This window comes from Lathamus discolor, chromosome 6, assembly GCF_037157495.1.
Source record: "Lathamus discolor isolate bLatDis1 chromosome 6, bLatDis1.hap1, whole genome shotgun sequence".
Lineage (NCBI taxonomy): Eukaryota > Metazoa > Chordata > Aves > Psittaciformes > Psittacidae > Lathamus > Lathamus discolor.
The window spans coordinates 46955697-46973214 of NC_088889.1; the positions used below are offsets into that span (position 1 = coordinate 46955697).

At 35.5% G+C, this 17518-nt stretch overlaps 1 protein-coding gene across 1 annotated transcript in view; it reads right to left on the reverse strand.

Moving 5' to 3' along the window:
• Nucleotides 1-1998: 1998 nt before the first annotated feature.
• FMN1 (formin 1) overlaps nucleotides 1999-17518 on the reverse strand; it is a 134670-nt gene continuing 119150 nt past the window's right edge. The window contains exons 15-17 of the mRNA XM_065686635.1: nucleotides 15987-16136; nucleotides 5333-5417; nucleotides 1999-4241 (exon numbers count right to left, since the gene is read on the reverse strand). Of these exons, the coding sequence (XP_065542707.1) occupies nucleotides 4197-4241; nucleotides 5333-5417; nucleotides 15987-16136 (280 nt within the window). The 3' untranslated portion in view covers nucleotides 1999-4196. The remainder of the gene's footprint in view (nucleotides 4242-5332; nucleotides 5418-15986; nucleotides 16137-17518) is intronic.

Below are 17518 nucleotides of genomic sequence, written 5' to 3' on the forward strand. Positions count from 1 at the left end.
TATTTTATTATCTTTACACAGGTGAATGCATACGGTTATCTCCAAAAGAAGAACGCCAAAGAGAACTCTCCAGACGGGAAATCCTGAAATTCACTGTAATTGGCATTAATAAATTCTAAAGGCATAAAAAAAAAAAAAAAAAAGAAAAAGAAAAAGCAAGAAAAAGCAAGATCTGTAACAATATTGAACTAGATTGAGACAAGGCCAAGAAAAAACTAGGTGGATATGATTTTCTGAAATCAAAAGCTTAGACTGGTGACTAAACACAGATTAGGGAAGTGGAATTTTAGAAGCACATCAGTGCTATAATGAGATTAATATTTCTAAGTTGTTTGGGTGTTTCTGAAATTCCACACCCACACAAGATTAAGGCATTAATTTCTAAGACGACCTGAAGGAATGAAGAAATAGGATGACTAAGTAAGAAAATACACAGTCTTCCAGTGCCCCATATTCATCAGCCAGGAAAGATGTTTAGATATAAGAAAGAAATTCCTAACAATTTACTGGAAAATCAGGGCAATGAGCACTCTGTACGTCATATGGAAAACTAAATATTTTCTTCATGTTTCATGTAGAAAAAAAATAAACTGATGAGAGATATTCTGGCTGTTTATATCCGGTTGGAGAAGATATCCTCAACAATTCAGAAAGGTTGATATCCTATGTAAACTTTATCCTTAAATTATTTTCTCTCTGCTTCCTGAATATTTCATCCATTCTACTTTAATTTTCTGAACTACAGATCACAGTTTCTATTTTGCTGCAAAAAAAAAAAAAAAAATCAGCTAAATAAAAAAGTATAATATTCAGTCTATACATTTACAAATCTATAATAAAGCACATGATAAAGCATTGACATAGGCTAGTCACAGCAAAACACCTGGGTAGTTTTTATAGATTGATAAAAACATAATGAAAATGTAATTTATACTGTTAAAATATTTTAAAGATGCTAAAAGATCTTTGATTTTAAAATTAGTGAGAGATAATGCTGTAAATAAGGTAAAAAGCACTTCACAAATTATTGACATTTACTCATCTAAACTGAAATCTTCCTAACAATTTGATTTATAAGTCAGTAAGATACATAATTTTCCTGGGTAAAAAGCACCTACTGAGCAATATGGGGTTTAGTAGTGTTCTGCTTTGCAGACTTTGAGAAACTTGGCAATAACAGAGTTGAAAACAAAACAAAACAAAAAAAAAAAAAAGAAAAAGACCCCAGTCTCATGCCACATCTACTTTGTGGTCACTGAAGTGACTTCTATGTAGTGTAGAGGTATTTTAAATTGCATAGTCCAAAAAACTGTAACTGTCTAGCTATTGCTGCTTGGCTTAATTTAGTCTACTCTTTACTTTTACTTCCTTGACAGCAATGTAGACAGGTAGCAGAGACTTCTGTTCCATTCCATCTTTTTATTTTCTTTCTCTCCTTTTAATTCCCCCAAACTAAAAAGCTCAATGCAAACTCAGGCACCAAACTAAATGCAAGGTTAAAACATAACTTTTGGTGACACTTTGTGACCCCAAGATCAATGCTGATTGACGCACTCTTGTTGTGTCTGTAGTGTCTCTATATATAATATTTTAACAGTTTACATAGATATATAATACCCTTTGATATCTCTTTTCTAATACAACATTTTAGTGTCTGAACACACTTCTGGGTATCACTACAGGTGTAAGTGTGATATTTGGCTGATGAGTTCCATCCAAGACTCTTGAAGTCTTAATTAAAAGAATTAATCAAAAAGTCTGGGTGAATTGGTTTTTTTTCCACTTAAATATAGTTTAACTAGTAGTAGAAGATTTAAGTGTTGGGTGAAGCTGGAATCAGAATCTGTTTAGGGAGGAAAATCAGTACAATTAAAGATGAGGAAGAAACAATGTCTCTGAGCTATATAAGTTTTTGAATCTTCTGAAAAAAATTAGCATATAGTATCAAAGCTCTGGTAAATTGATAATCTGAAAAAAATTATAAATCTGATCAAGCAATGCTTTACACCAATAATTTTAATTTTAATCCCTTTTTATGTACATTTTTCAACATTTCAAAATGAAAAGTCAATCTGAACTAAAAAATGAAATTTCACATTTAGAAATTTTGAAACATATTTCAATGATTTAAAATTTTTCTTCATAATATATTTCTAATAAGAATTTTCAAGACCAATACGTTTTCACAAACAGTACTACCCTTCTTAACTAACAGTTCCAGTAAAACATTTCAGTGAAAAATTCCAGATCAAGTTAAATGGCAACATACACTATCTCCGTGATTGACAGACAGAAAACCATATAAAAACTTGTTTGCTTAAACATTCGCCTTGCTTGCTGTTGTTCTTTGGCTTTTACAAGCATTATTGCTCCTGTTGTTCATCCCTAATAATACTGGGAAAAAATGCACTTTACCTATTTGGTGGAATATACTAAACTTAATTCTCTGGAATTTCTCTGCCATGGGAATAGATAAATTACAAATCAGGTTATTGTAGCTGGTATATTATTGACTTTTTCATAAAAATTATGCCTGCATATCTTGAGTTTATCTGCAGCAGCTACAAATTTCAAAACACACTCGGGAATCTTGATTCTGTTATTTTTGTTCATGCAAGAGTGAGTCTCATTTAAGAAACCTGCAGTATATGAAATCTTCAAGTTAACTTATGTATGTGGGGACTCCACAACTGCTGTTTTCATTGAAAAGTGTATGCTTCTAGCTATGATGTTGCCTTAGGATTTATCACAGTTTCTCTATCTAATTTACTCTATGGATAACCCATGCCTGTCTCCTCTATATTCTTCCCAGCTTCTAAGCAAAGGACTAATACCTTTCCCCTATTACCCTTTTGTACTTTGCTTCACCTAATTTCTCTTCTAAACCGAATTCAGACATAAAGAAGGGGATTCTCTATTATGGACAGCAAGCAGATACATATTTTATCCAAGTTTGTTGTTCCCATTTATAGATTGTTACTTATTTGTATTTAAAAAACACTTTTCTGCTTTACCTTAAATTAACTTCTGCTTCAAGATCTCTCCTAAGAATCCAAACCCTTAAAATGCTGTAAGAAGCTTTGAGTAACAGTGGATATCCCGTAGAGGTTGTTTTTTCAGGCTCTGACACTTTATGAGCAATGGTTATAATGTTACAGGAAGATAGTGAGACTCTTTTACTTCTTCCTCAAGTTTTACTTATTAAATTATATATACATATGTATGCTGGACACATTCTTCATACAAATATAGTGGGGCAAATGCAGGCTGCATAATATATTTTAGAGTGAGATATTAAGTTTAAAAGAAAGCTTTCAATAGAATGGAAAACCAGAGATTTAATGGCAAATGTGTAACTTCATGGAGACATACCGCTGTATTTTAGTTCAATAAATAATGACTAATAAAACCATAATTTTATGGAATTTATATTTTCAATATATACTGAAATAAAAATTTGATTTTTTATAATTTTTCTTTTGAAGCTCAAAATTTACGAAATGTTAGGTTAAAACCATAAAAATAATGAATCAGTTATGCCATCAATCATAAAGCTAAAGAATTTTAAGCTATTCTTTTTCATGTGCAAAACATTGTTTTCATTTCCATGTATGGCATAAGCTGAAGCTTCTATAAAAATATTTATAGTAAAATACAGCATAAATCTATAATTACATTTAATCAGTTTTAGAAAGATGCATCCAGTACTTAGACACTGTGAAATTATTTAGAATCAGTCAAGTTTACCTCAATTACTGCTGAAGTAACAAACATATGATGTAATAGTCTTTTGTAAGCTGAATGGCATATGTTCTCTCATCTACACAAAGCCCTGTAAATAACCTACAGGTTGTTAGTCATTACTTAACTCAGCATCCAAAATGCTCTTTTTAGCTCTTTCATATTAACGCATTATGCACAGAGTACTTCAAATAACCATTAGCAACCAGATGCATTTAAAGCAATGTAAGGAAGTGTTACAGAAAATAATTCATACTTTCCATGTAAAAACCTTCTTAGAATTCCCTCTATGGAATGTACAAACCCCTCTGAAGGAACTCAAAAGTCTTTAGTTGATTGTCTTGGTACAGATCAGCAAAGAATTCAGTATCTAACATAAGGTGCTCCCCGGGCCATGGCTGTAGTAAAGCATCATGCAAGGTATGAAGTCCACTATAATTTCCATCTTTCTTCTTTCAGTTAGCTGTCACACTGGCTTCCTTCTGACGTAGTCTTTCTTTCTGTTAAAGAAAGAGTTTTATTATCATTCTTGTTCATACTTTTCCACCTCCTCTTAAGTTGCCATGAGCATTTGGTCTAGAAGGCTGAGAAGTACTAAATAAATTACAGTAGATTTGGGTTCTAATTAAAAAAAAAAAAAAAATAATGCCTGGAGCACTAAAGGAAGGCTCAGAACCAGTTTGTTACTTACTGTGGAAAAACTGAGCTTGCTTTAGGTACACACTTGTCAAATACTTTGTACTTTTAAAAGTTCGTGTCTCTATGAAGACCAGTGCAGCTAGGGAAAACCAGACACATTTCAAATTCATGTGAATCTCATACCTTCTCTTGTCTGGAGCTGCTTCTGCTGACATAAAGTCTCCAATTAAGCATTATCTAGATTATGTTGTTTAAGGACCTCCTCCCAAGCAAGTGTAGTCATTCATATCTTTGCCACCTGTCCTGCAACTGATATGCTCTGCTGGAAATGGAAATAATATACTGATTCTTTCATGTACATTCCCTTCCCTTAGACTCTTGCTTCCTAGATAGGGAAATACTGATGTAACCTATAAGCCTTGCACACAGGCAAAGGTTTCAGCTACAGTGCAAATTACTAGTCCTTTTTTTGTGTGTATCAAGAAAAAAAAAAAAAAAGAGAATATGGTAAGGAACAAATTGGGGACTTAATACCTTCCACAACTATCCAATAGAGCAAACAAGATTTTGTAAGGCTTTGGAAGAAACCAGACACTTATCCATTAGACAAGTATACGCAGTAAGCCTTAATGCACTACAGAGCATGAAAGAAAATACAAGACTTCAGTGGAATGGGGGAAGAAACCAGAGAAGCAGCTCTTATCATATTTTTTTATCTAAAATAGCAGAGCCATGCATAACCACAACTAAAGTAAGTTTTAAACTTACATGTTGGACTACCGCAGGACATAAGCTTAAATATTTCTAATTGGGAACAAAATCACTCTGCTACATTCAAAGTAAGCATAGTACATCACCCTTGAACAACAGCAGAAACCTGCCATCATTCTGAATGACAAGAATAGGCATCACAAACCCCTTTCTGAACATCATATTGATGAACACATCATACCAGGCTAGCTGTAGGATTGATTTTCTTTGTTTCAACTTTCTTCTCTGCAGTTAACTTGCTTACTGATTGCTGAGCCACTTTAATTCTGAAACAAAATACACAGAAAACAAATTGTTAGATTCGAAGAAATTGGAGGTGTTCTGGCTCTGCTTGGTATATACTCTGTGAGAACTAATATTTTTAGGCACATTAGCTGAACAAACTACTATTACTGTCCAAAGGTACTTAAAGTACCAGAAGTAGATCAAAGTACATTTTTAAACAGAGAAAGGCAAAGCAAAAGGAGGGTCTGCCTGTATTGCTCACTGAAAATGTCATCAGGCAAATGATTTCTCTGTTCTTGCAGGATCTGGGCTTTATGGAGTATCTGGGTTTTATGGAGTATTTTTCCCACCAAAAAAAGCTACAGTATCAAGCCAAGAAGATACTCCTCTGAAAAAAAAAAAAAACCAAAGCTAGCTTACTTAATCTGTTGTATATAGAAAATACACTATTTTATTAGGCTGATTGCCAGGGTACACCTTATATTCCTCTGAAAACCTTGAAATGAAAGCATTTATCAGCTTTTCCTTAATGTTTCCCTGTTGCTTTACATGGAATTGACTGATCAGCCACACTGATGCGGCAATAGGAGAGGCAAATTAGAGGGGGTCCTTTTCTAGGGGTAGTTAAACCAGCCTGCGGCCAGTCTACCAAAAGCACTACTGAGATAAGGGGAAGGAAGAACACGGATCTGATTCCTGTTTCTTGCCTTTTGCTCTTAGGGTGTTGCACACAGAACGCTTGTTCCTGTGAAGATTTTACAAGGACCCAATCAGAAGTTTTGTCAGGAGGAAAAAGAGAAACAGTATTTAACAAAAAAGGGACTTGACTCTTCTCTTACAAACAGTGGAAAGGGCAGGGAATCACAGAATCACAGAATCACAGAATCCCAAGGGTTGGAAGGGACCTAAAAAGATCATCTAGTCCAACCCCCCTGCAAGAGCAGGGTAACCTACAGTACATCACACAGGAACTTGTCCAGGCGGGCCTTGAATATCTCCAGTGTAGGAGACTCCACAACCCCCCTGGGCAGCCTGTTCCAGTGCTCTGTCACTCTTACAGTAAAGAAGTTCTTCCTGATGTTAACGTGGAACTTCCTATGTTCCAGTTTACACCCATTGCCCCTTGTCCTATCACTGGATATCACTGAAAAAAGCCTAGCTCCATCATCCTGACACCTACCCTTCACATATTTGTAAACATTGATGAGGTCACCCCTCAGTCTCCTCTTTTGCAAGCTAAAGAGACCCAGCTCCCTCAGCCTCTCCTCGTAAGGGAGATGTTCCACTCCCTTAATCATCTTTGTGGCTCTGCGCTGGACTCCTTCAAGCAATTCCCTGTCCTTCTTGAACAGAGGGGCCCAGAACTGGACGCAATATTCCAGATGCGGCCTCACCAAGGCTGAGTAGAGGGGGAGGAGAACCTCTCTTGACCTACTAACCACTCCCTTTCTAATGCACCCTAAGATGCCATTTGCCTTCTTGGCCACAAGAGCACATTGCTGGCTCATGGTCATCCTCCTATCCACCAGGACCCCCAGGTCCCTTTCCCCTTCACTACTTTCCAGCAGGTCAACCCCCAACCTGTACTGGTACATGGGGTTGTTCTTCCCCAGATGCAAGACTCTACACTTGCCCTTGTTAAATTTCATCAAGTTTCTCCCTGCCCAACTCTCCAGCCTGTCCAGGTCTCGCTGAATGGCAGCACAGTCCTCTGGTGTGTCAGCCACTCCTCCCAGTTTTGTGTCATCAGCAAACTTGCTGAGGGTGCACTCAGTTCCCTCATCCAGGTCATTGATGAAAATATTAAACAGCACCGGTCCCAGCACCGACCCCTGAGGAACTCCACTAGTCACAGACCTCCAGCTAGATTCTGCGCCATTGACCACAACTCTCTGCCTTCTTCCTTTCAACCAGTTCTCGATCCACCTCACTACTTGATCGTCAAGCCCACACTTCCTCAGCTTATCTGTGAGGATGCTGTGGGAGACAGTATCAAATGCCTTACTGAAATCAAGAAAAACCACATCTACCGCTCTACCATCATCCCTCCACCTAGTCACTTCCTCATAGAAGGCTATAAGGTTGGTCATACATGACTTCCCCCTCATAAAACCATGTTGGCTGTTCTTAATGACCCCCTCATCCTTGATATGCCTAGTGATGGAGTCAAGAATAAGTTGTTCCATCATCTTTCCAGGGATGGAGGTAAGGCTGACCGGTCTATAATTCCCCGGGTCCTCCTTCTTGCCCTTCTTATAGATTGGTGTGACCTTTGCCATCCGCCAATCCTCAGGCACCTCGCCCGTTTCCCACGACTTACCAAAGATGATGGAAAGTGGCCTAGCAATGACCTCCGCCAGCTCCCTCAGCACCCGTGGGTGCATTCCATCCGGACCCATCGATTTACAGATGTCCAGTTTGCATAGCTGATCCCTAACCCAATCCTCATCTACCAAAGCAAACTCCTCCTTTGTCCTGACTCCTTCTGGGGCTATAGAAATCCGGGGCCCTCGGGGAGAGTCTGCAGGAGTAAAGACAGAGGCAAAGAAGGCATTCAGCACCTCTGCCTTCTTTATATCCTCTGTCTCCAGGGTACCCACTTCGTTCAGCAGTGGGCCTATATTGCCTCTTGTTTTAGTTTTATTTGCTATGTATTTGAAGAAGCCCTTTCTATTGTCTTTAACCCGACTAGCAAGATTGAGTTCCAAGGAGGCCTTAGCTGTCCTAATTGCCTCCCTACATCCTCTAACAACTGTCCTATATTCCTCCCAAGCGGCCAGCCCCTCCTTCCATAATCCATAGATTCTCCTTTTCCACTTGAGTTTGCCCAGCAGCTCCTTGTTTAACCACGCCGGTCTCCTAGATCCCTTACTTGACTTCCTACTCATTGGGACGCTCCGATCCTGAGAAAACGATGTGCTAAACAGTGATAGAAAAGGGAAGCACATTCTTGGCACTCCTAAGACAGGATCTGCTCAGCTATCAGTGCCTTTAAAATGCTGATGCTATGAACACCTACTTTACAATGCTGTATGCAAAATGCAGAGGGAAAGAAGCTGCAAGTGAATTTTTAAAAGGAGAACTCAACAAACCAATTTTCTCTAATGCACACTAAATCATTCTTTTACTAGAAAAAACACATTTCTTGGCACTCTTGAACTGAAAATTCTACTTTCTTCTCCTATTTAATTTTTTCCGCTGGCAGAAATAATTGCTATAGCCGGGCAAAAAGTATTTAAAATACCATGTCCAGTTCAAACCACTTTCGACACACTCAGTTTTTGAAGAATTTTGGAAGAAAAGCAAAAAGGAAAGTGGATTAGAGCTGCAATTACTGATGTGTACTTCCTTGCTGTAACACTAGCAGCAAACTAGATTCTTTTAAAAATATAGAACACAATCATAAGTTCATTATTGTGTTTATCAGTGCTCACCACTGGAAACTAAAATGTCTTCTCAAAGCTATCTATCAACGGAGTAGTATTAGTGTCTCATTTTCCAGTGCTTAAGAACAGGAGGAAACAGTTACACTACTTTCAGGTAAACTTTCAACACTGTTTAGCTACAAAATTGATTCAAGCTGCAAGTACACAAATACGAAATTATGATTCTGTATGTTTTAAAATATATCCAAAGTTTTTTAAAACTTAATTAGTGTCCCCTGTTTCTACAGGCAAACAACTAAGCAGCAACACACCATTCCATCTTTTTACAATTTCATTAATCAGCACAGTTTACTTCTTAGTGATGGATGATAACACCCTCTGGACAGCATGTTATTCCTCACAGCTGCAAAGTTTATGCAAAGATGATGACGTATTTCAAGTGACAGTATTCAGGTTCAGCAGAATCACACCAAGGGATCCTTTTCTAAACTCTTCCCTTTTTTGAGCACATTTTCTTTTCAACCACATGTTTAGAGTCCATATTTTCATCTGAACAGAGAATTCTAGGGACTGTAAACTTTTAGACTTTGAAAAAAAAATTTGCCTGTCACTTATTTAGGCCTAGCTCTGTGTATTTTATCTATATTTGCACAATTTCTGGAGAACTTTCTTTTAAAATAGAATGCATAGTTTGGAATACAAAACAGAAATAAACCAGCTCACTAAAATTATTTGAATTATGTGATATCTGACTTATAAAAACAGCAGATTCTTTTTTCTCTCAGGGAAAAAAGCCATCACTTTGCTAACATAAGATTAGCAGGTATTATCAGAAACATTCAGATGGCTCAATTTTAATAAAGTAGTTAGCTCAGTAATTATATCAGTAAAGCACCTGTGCTATAATGGTGCCTTATAATTAAAAAGAATTCTTTGTTAAACATGGACAGGGTACTAAGACTGGCTACTGCCTTTGGAAATACTATCCTTGGAATAGAATAAGGACAATGAAATAGTCTGAAAACTAGCAATTTTTTTTTCTTTCTATATCAGTATAAAATAGCATGGAAGGACACACTAGTCTGGCCACGTTTTAGAAATGTGAAGAGAACTTGGGATTGAACCTAACAGGCGAAATCAAGGAAGAAGAAAGGCAGACAAATGTCAACAGAAGTGTATCTAAAACAGGGAAGCAAAAAGGGATACAAGTGTGTAGTAAAACATGCTGGGAAAATACTGTAAAGGACACTTTTGAACAGAGATCACTGCAGAGGACAGAGACCAGAAAGGATGGTATGACAGCTGAATCACAACACAGACATAAAAGATATGCAGGTGCTAACTTAGCAAAGTGGTAACATGAGGCCAAAAATTAAGGAATGCAGGTTAGTTATGCCTTGAAATCTGACCAGCTGCAATATGTGCTCAAAATGAAAGCTGCTCTCCTTCAACAGTGAGCAAAAGAGGTCAATATCCCTTAATGAATAAAGAAGATGTGGTGTCAACTGTAATACTGAGTAGCATTGCATGTTACCACATAATATGCAAAAGAAAATTGAATGAAATTGTCAAAACAATGTATTTTAAATAGGAGAACTGTAAATCCAGTATTGCATACGGCTCTTTACTATAAGCAATGGGAATATAACTGGCTTTTTCCTGCCTCCATGTGACAGGTGTCTTACCCTATAAATTGGATGCAAATCAGGCCTTGTAAATTAGAAGATATTAGTGAAAAATAATGATATTTTTTATTCAAATTTATTATTTTTATTTTGTATCTAGGTACACAGAAACTAAATCTAAACATAAGCCTGCATTTATTAAAAGTTTCTTTTATCAGCTCATGAAAATACTTTTTGTCCTCACACAAAAGATACTATACTATCAAGCCAGGGACTAACCATATAAACTCATTATCATTTTCATCCCTGCTTCCCATTCAGCTCCGACAGAAGGCGTAAACTGGAATAATCCATGCTCTTAGGAAAACCAGAATCCCTTCTAAACAACCCAGTTGCTACTCATGCATGTTGAGGCTCTGCTGTTGTGCAAAGACAGGGACCAACTATATAGTTCTTTCTCAACCTCTTGATATTCTGGAATAATCCATTCCGTCCATCTGAGCTAGCCACTAGCAGATACCTAGGAGCATGTAAGGACAGCCAAAGTATACAGTGATAATTCCCAGAGTACTTTCACATCTAGAAACTTTCTTCATATGTAATAGTCCTTCATGGATTTTTCTAATCTGAATTTGTACTGTCACCGTTTTCATATGGACCATGAACCATGAGCCTCCAGCCTGGTAATGCTGTAGGGCTCACTGATCAAATTTTCTCACAAATATGTTGCCTTTTTCCGATGCTGCAACTCTGAGCACAAGGAACTCCCAGCATAAATCCATCAAGTTACCTAAGGATCTTAACGATCATATTTCAAATATTTTCTTAAAACTTATTTATGCTGTGATTTCAGCCTGCTTTGTTAGACCATTAGTTTAACATCAAATGAAATAAACAATGTCTGTTACATTCATCTTTTGGCTTTAACACAGGCAGATCTTGTATGTGGATGATGCCCTATTCTGTAGTGTTTGACTAACTCAGGACAGTGTTCTACCATAGTACATATTGATCAAATTGGCTGCAAATCAAAGACTTTTACTGACGCTCCTTGTCTTAGGTAACATATAGATGACACACAATAGATGGAAGAGAAATTAACTATTTGAATCAAACCATAAGATAAAATCTGGTCTTTCAAAACAGATATAGTACCTTGTTGAAGCAAAGATTACTTCTTCTCCTTGCTCGCTGTGATATTGAAAATGAAAATATAATCCTCTAGTTCCTTTGTGGCAAGTGTTTTTTTCAAAATTCAGTCATTTGTTAGGCACAAGATATTCTCATAATTAGCTTAATCAATGGTTAAAAATATTAAATAATATATTGACCAGTATTGCTAAAAGATTCTGCAATTTACATGTTATCTCTTATGATGATGTGGTGTTACAAACAAGGGCTCTCCAGACTTACTCTTTTCCTGTGCAGAAAGGGAGTGCAATGAGCACAATTCATTCTGTGTTCAATAAACGGAAGAGTTGGATAGAAAGCTATAGCCACCTTTAATTTAGTACAATAAATAAAAATTAGGTGAGCACAGCTCAGTGCTTTTTCTTTTTTTTTTTTCATCTTTACCATTAGCTACCTACACTGCTACAATTAGCGATCCTACTTGTCAAAACTGTTACTGCCTTTGTGTCAAAAAAAATCACCATGTCTCTTTTTCACTAGGTTAAGGTGAAGCTATCAATATGTTTTCTGCTAGACATTAAATTCCAGAACAAAGAAAGCATTTTTAAAAAAGAACCTTTTATAAAAAGTGCCATTAAAAATAGGACTTTTTTCCTATTTTTAAGATAAAGTATGTAATTCTGTTCATTAAATAATAATCATGTGTTCTTCAACTATTGAGAGAAACTTTGATTCTCTTTTTCTGTTCTAAATCCTGACTCATAAAATCTGTTCAATCTGAAAGAGATGGCTTAATCTAATAAGGTAATCATTGTAACCTTACCTTTGTAGTGTAAGCATTGGGTCAAATTAACAGCAATAATCCCTTTTTATATCTAATTATTTCATATTTCAAGGCTAACACCGATAAACAGATAATGATAAAATCTGTCACATTTCTTTTGCAAATCATACAATCACGTTTTGTTATGAAACTCCTCACTGCAAACTATAGTATTTTTAATTCATTTGTACTTTTCCCCTATATTCAGAGTTGTCTAGGATATCCTCCTAAAACGTACTTTAATAGACCTTGAATCCTTTAATGGACTTAGAGAGGCGTTCATGTATATGTAGCTTTTCTAAATACGTATTTGTTTTTATTCTCAATTCATAGACATGCCCATGCAATCTACCACTCTGTAAGTCCCTTGTTGCAGAAAAAAAAAACAACCCACCTTTTTTTTAGCCTTCAATTCAGTTATCATCTCAATGTTTTATAAACAGAAGGAAGTATAAAAGCAGTTATGTACCTGGATGCACAGACATACTGAATTATAAAGCTGTCAACAACAAAACTGGGGTTTAATGCAAAGCAAACGAAAAACACATCTCCAACATTTGGTGAGCTTTACAGTGTGTTTCCATTAAGCTGCTTGTCAGAGACGAAGAGGTGATCATCAAAGCAAATTTTATTGTATTGCAGTTGCATTCTAATATTGAAGGGAATACTAAGCCTGAAAGAAAACTGTCATTGGCAAATGACAGAAATCAAGAAAATGACACCAAGAAAACCTTTCAGGAATATGGCATTGAAAATTTCCTTCATTTTATGTTTATACTAATTTATATATCGTACTATGTATCATATCATATCTAGTTTTGTTCTCTATCTGTAGCTGCCTTGCATTCCTAATTGGTGTGCAAATTTTGTCCAGGAAAGAGACAATGACTCAACTATATTTTGCAGGCAGCTGATTTATTTTCACGGTAGGTTAAATGCAGGGCAGCTCAGTTAAAGTGTTTCCTTTCCTTTAAGAAAAAGTCTCATAGAAGTCTAATTAGATTTCTACAGTTGTGTTACATTTGGGAGCCAAGTAGTTTTTAGACAAAACAGACTCTTGCACCTGAGGCTGTCATTTAGTTCAAGGCAGTATTCTTTTTTCTGAAATTTGGAGATTTTAAACTTGTCTGTATACAACACGGTTAGTTTTTAGTATAAATTTTTTAGTTTGGAGCCTTATTTTGACCTATTTCTACTCCTATTAGTTTTAAGCTAATAAATTTTTAATTATACCTTTGCCTAATGATAATTCTGGATATTATAATCTAATTTTGAATTTTCAGAGCCATATTTATTGAGAGACAAATTATAATCTAATACTAACATTCCTATATGAATGTAAACAATTAAATACATTTTTAGATAACTGTGTGACTAATTCAGACATATTTTACACTGAATTGATGCATCTCCTTCTGAAATTTGCAGGGTAATCCAATTGTAAAAATGTTCATGTAAGGATATCAATGCCCCAGTTTCAGAACCCAAGTTCGAAAATATTGACTTACACTGCCAATTCTTCCTCTTTATTCCTTCAAAACGAAGTAAGTGGCTCATGATAAACAGATATTTTTTATTAAATTACAATCTTTAAAAATGCAAAACAAATAGTGTATCCAATTAATTAGCAGTTAAGGAAGACACCTGTCCATTCCTGTCATACTAAGGTTTTTAGTTACCAATGTGCACAATGAGTCTCAGTTTGCTTTTATGGACCAACTCCTAGTCTCATACTTCATAAAACAGAACCTTGAAATGGTCATAGCTTTACAGACCATTTTCAGGTGACGAAAATAGTTTTTCCATCATTCCAATCTACTGATTTCATGATGTTCTTCTTTTCAGTAGCACGGTACAGGACAATTTAGAATGATGAAAACAGCTCTTCTGACATTCTGATTTTATTCTTAATGCAAGGCTCCTTATTTCAGCAGCTCATTGTCTTGACAAATCACCCAAATTCTGAATGTAAAGGAGGACAAATTGTTCTTGTGAGATTAATAAAACTTTGTAAAAATAATTTGAAGTGAACTCTGAAAACATATACTGTAACTGCTGCTCCTCATTCTACTAGTATTGCTTTACACTTGTGAATAGGAATAAAGGTATTCATCAAAGCAGCTGATAAATTATTAGTGCTGCACCTTTATTTGTAGATTTTATTTGTATAAGGATTAAACAACGAGAAATTCCATGTAGGAAGGCAAAGAATATAGCAGTTTACTTACAAACAAAAATTTATTGCATATTGTATTAAGAAAGTTATAAAGTTATGTAGTGTTAAAATTAGTGTTAAAATGTAGGTGTTTTATATTAATTTCTTTGACGGGATCACTGTATGCTATCGGTAAGGTCCTAATTGCATAAAAAGGAATGGATATATGGTCTGGAAATATTTTTTTCTTTCCTTGCTTACTTAAATTCTGTTCTTCCTAACTGCTTTTGGTACAAAACCAAGTTATGATTCAGCAGAAAATATATCCCTGAGATGATCCTTATCATGATTATAGCTACTTGTGTTTATACAGTTTTTAATGTGTAAAACAAAGTTGCATATTGATCTAGATACAAGGAAATAAAAGATTCTTTGTAAGTTTTGCAGTTGCCAGCTTCTAAAATCAATCTAATCATTACATAGACCATACAAAAAGCTATGATTTTCAAGTGTTTAAAACCTGTAACAACAATAAAACAGTGTGGATAATTGGAAATTTATAATTTCTACATCTTGTCCTTTAAAAATCTACTTCTATATGAACCTAAAAGCCCCACTGGAGAAATATGGAAAATATAAGTGCAAATGAGTTTACTACTTTAGCAGACACTATTCAACACATTGTTTCCTAATCTGTGTCAATTTGGAATAAGCACCTGGATTTGTATTTCATGCTGAAATTGATTAATCCATTCTCTTCCAAAGTATGACCACATTACCACTCTTTCGGTCTTTTCAAATTAATTGAGCTATGGTAAGCATGGTGCACTTACAGTGGAACTGATTTTTCTTTGTAAAAGATTTTAAGCATTTTTAAGAAAATTACGAAAATAACTGACGGGTTTTGACTCTTTTTTTTTTTTTTCTTTTTCACTCTAACTAATAAAATCAGGAGACTGTGGTGAGATTTAGCGGCAAGTAGTTTGATGTCCTCAGCAGGACACCAAAAGTCAGCAGTAGTGCTGTAAATTCAGTGTGGGGCTTCAACACTGTGCTAAGTGTGGCCTGAATCTCTGGGGCTTCCCTTTGATGCAAGTGTAGTATATTAACTGGAAAAGCATTCACTTTTATTTGTCTGTACTGTCTGCGACAGCAATATCGCCTCATTTAGGCTAGTTCAACATGAAAATGCACAGAGAAGCAATCTGTTACAAATTAGCACAGCTCTCCTTTCATTTTACTAGCTAGTAATTGGAAGGAGTTACAAAAGTGTAATTTATCAGATTATATGTGTTTATCTTTTTGTGGGGACAGCATGCCTTTGGTGAATTTTCCTACACACCCTTAGGGAATAATCTTTCCTTGATGTCCATTAGATCTGAAAGAAAACAATGACGCCTGTGAAATACAGGAGTATAATTTGTTGGGTTTGAGAAGGAACAGTTTCCCAGACATCTAAAATGGTATTAATGACTTTATTAGAACCTTACCGTTCCTTAGAAATGCTTTTGCTCTCTCGTTTCCAAATGGTCTTGAAGTCACTGCAGAATTCATACCACACCATGAAAACGTAGTTTGGTGTGATCTCCTTCTCACCAGGCTTTGGCTTTATCCCAAAGTATCCCACTATTTCTTCAAAGCTAGAAGGGAGGGAAAAAAAACCCAACTGTCAACACATAAGCCCACTGGGGAAACAGTTTCTCTGAGAGCTGGCTCCTGATTCAGTAGTCAAGACTGGTAATTACCATAACTTCCCCTTAGCTTTGGAAATCTTAGCAGTAATTCATGATGAGTATAACTAACCTTCCAACACCTACCTCATTCCCAGGAGGGTAACTTGACGATGCATGAGCCATCACAGAGAGACGTCACACAGGCAAATCATGGGCATCCAATTTTAATGAGATAAAAATAACTTCTTGCATTTCAAGAAATGCTATATTGTATCTATTTCCTTAATTTTAATTTGCAACAGTCTATGAAGATCTTATTCTTCCATTTATCTTTACAGAAGGACTATGGAAGAGTCACATGCTAAGTCATGAAAAACTCCAGGCTTGGTTAAAAATAACCTTCAAATACTTAGGGAGAACTGGGAGTAGCAACAAAAAACCCCACAGACAGTGCAGTAGTCAGTATGCAAAATTTTTACTGAAAATAAATCATATCCTTCCTCGTGTCAATAAGCAGATAATTTTATGAAAATACATTGCCAATATTTTAATGCTTTTTTAATTTATAACATGGTTACTGAATTGCTATGAAGCTGGATATTTTCAAAGTAGTCTTTTATTATACTTCTAATAGCATTTTTAGTGATTGTGCATTTTTAAGCTTAGTGATATGGCTTTATATAAATAGAATTGAATGATTCCCATGACTAGTTACTTATTAAAACAAGCCAAAAGTACATTAACTTTTGCAAAGGTTGAATCACTCTTCTCTGCAAAGCACATGTAACAATTCTGAAAGATTTACTGACGGTTATTAAAAATAATGCTATAATTTAAAAAGAAAGGGAATAATCTCTTTCAAAATAACTTAAAAATGTATTTATTTTATTTAAGCAAAATAAAGTTATATTCTTCTTTACAGTTGCCAATAGGTTCTAAATCTAGGCCACAGGCAGTGTAAATCTTGAAAATAAAATAAAGGTATTTTAAAAACTTGTAAGGAGTCCCCAAATATTCAACAGATGTTACTTAAGCAACAGATGAAGCTGCAACAAATATTTCTTTGTTAACTTCTACTTGCATTTGCATAGTACACATTGCATGTTTTCATACAGAATTGCCATAATTACTGTCAAGTTTTTTTGCCTTAGGTTGAGATTCAAGCTTTTAGCTAGGCTTGAAGAATATAAGTAGCCACCAAAAAATACAGAAGAAATACCCCAAAATAACAAAGTACTTCACAAAGTAAAGAAGTCTGGGTTTTACCACACTAGGCAATATACTCTTTTTTTTTTTTTCTACTTAAAAGATGGATACAACCCTAAAAATAATAAAATAATTAGACAATC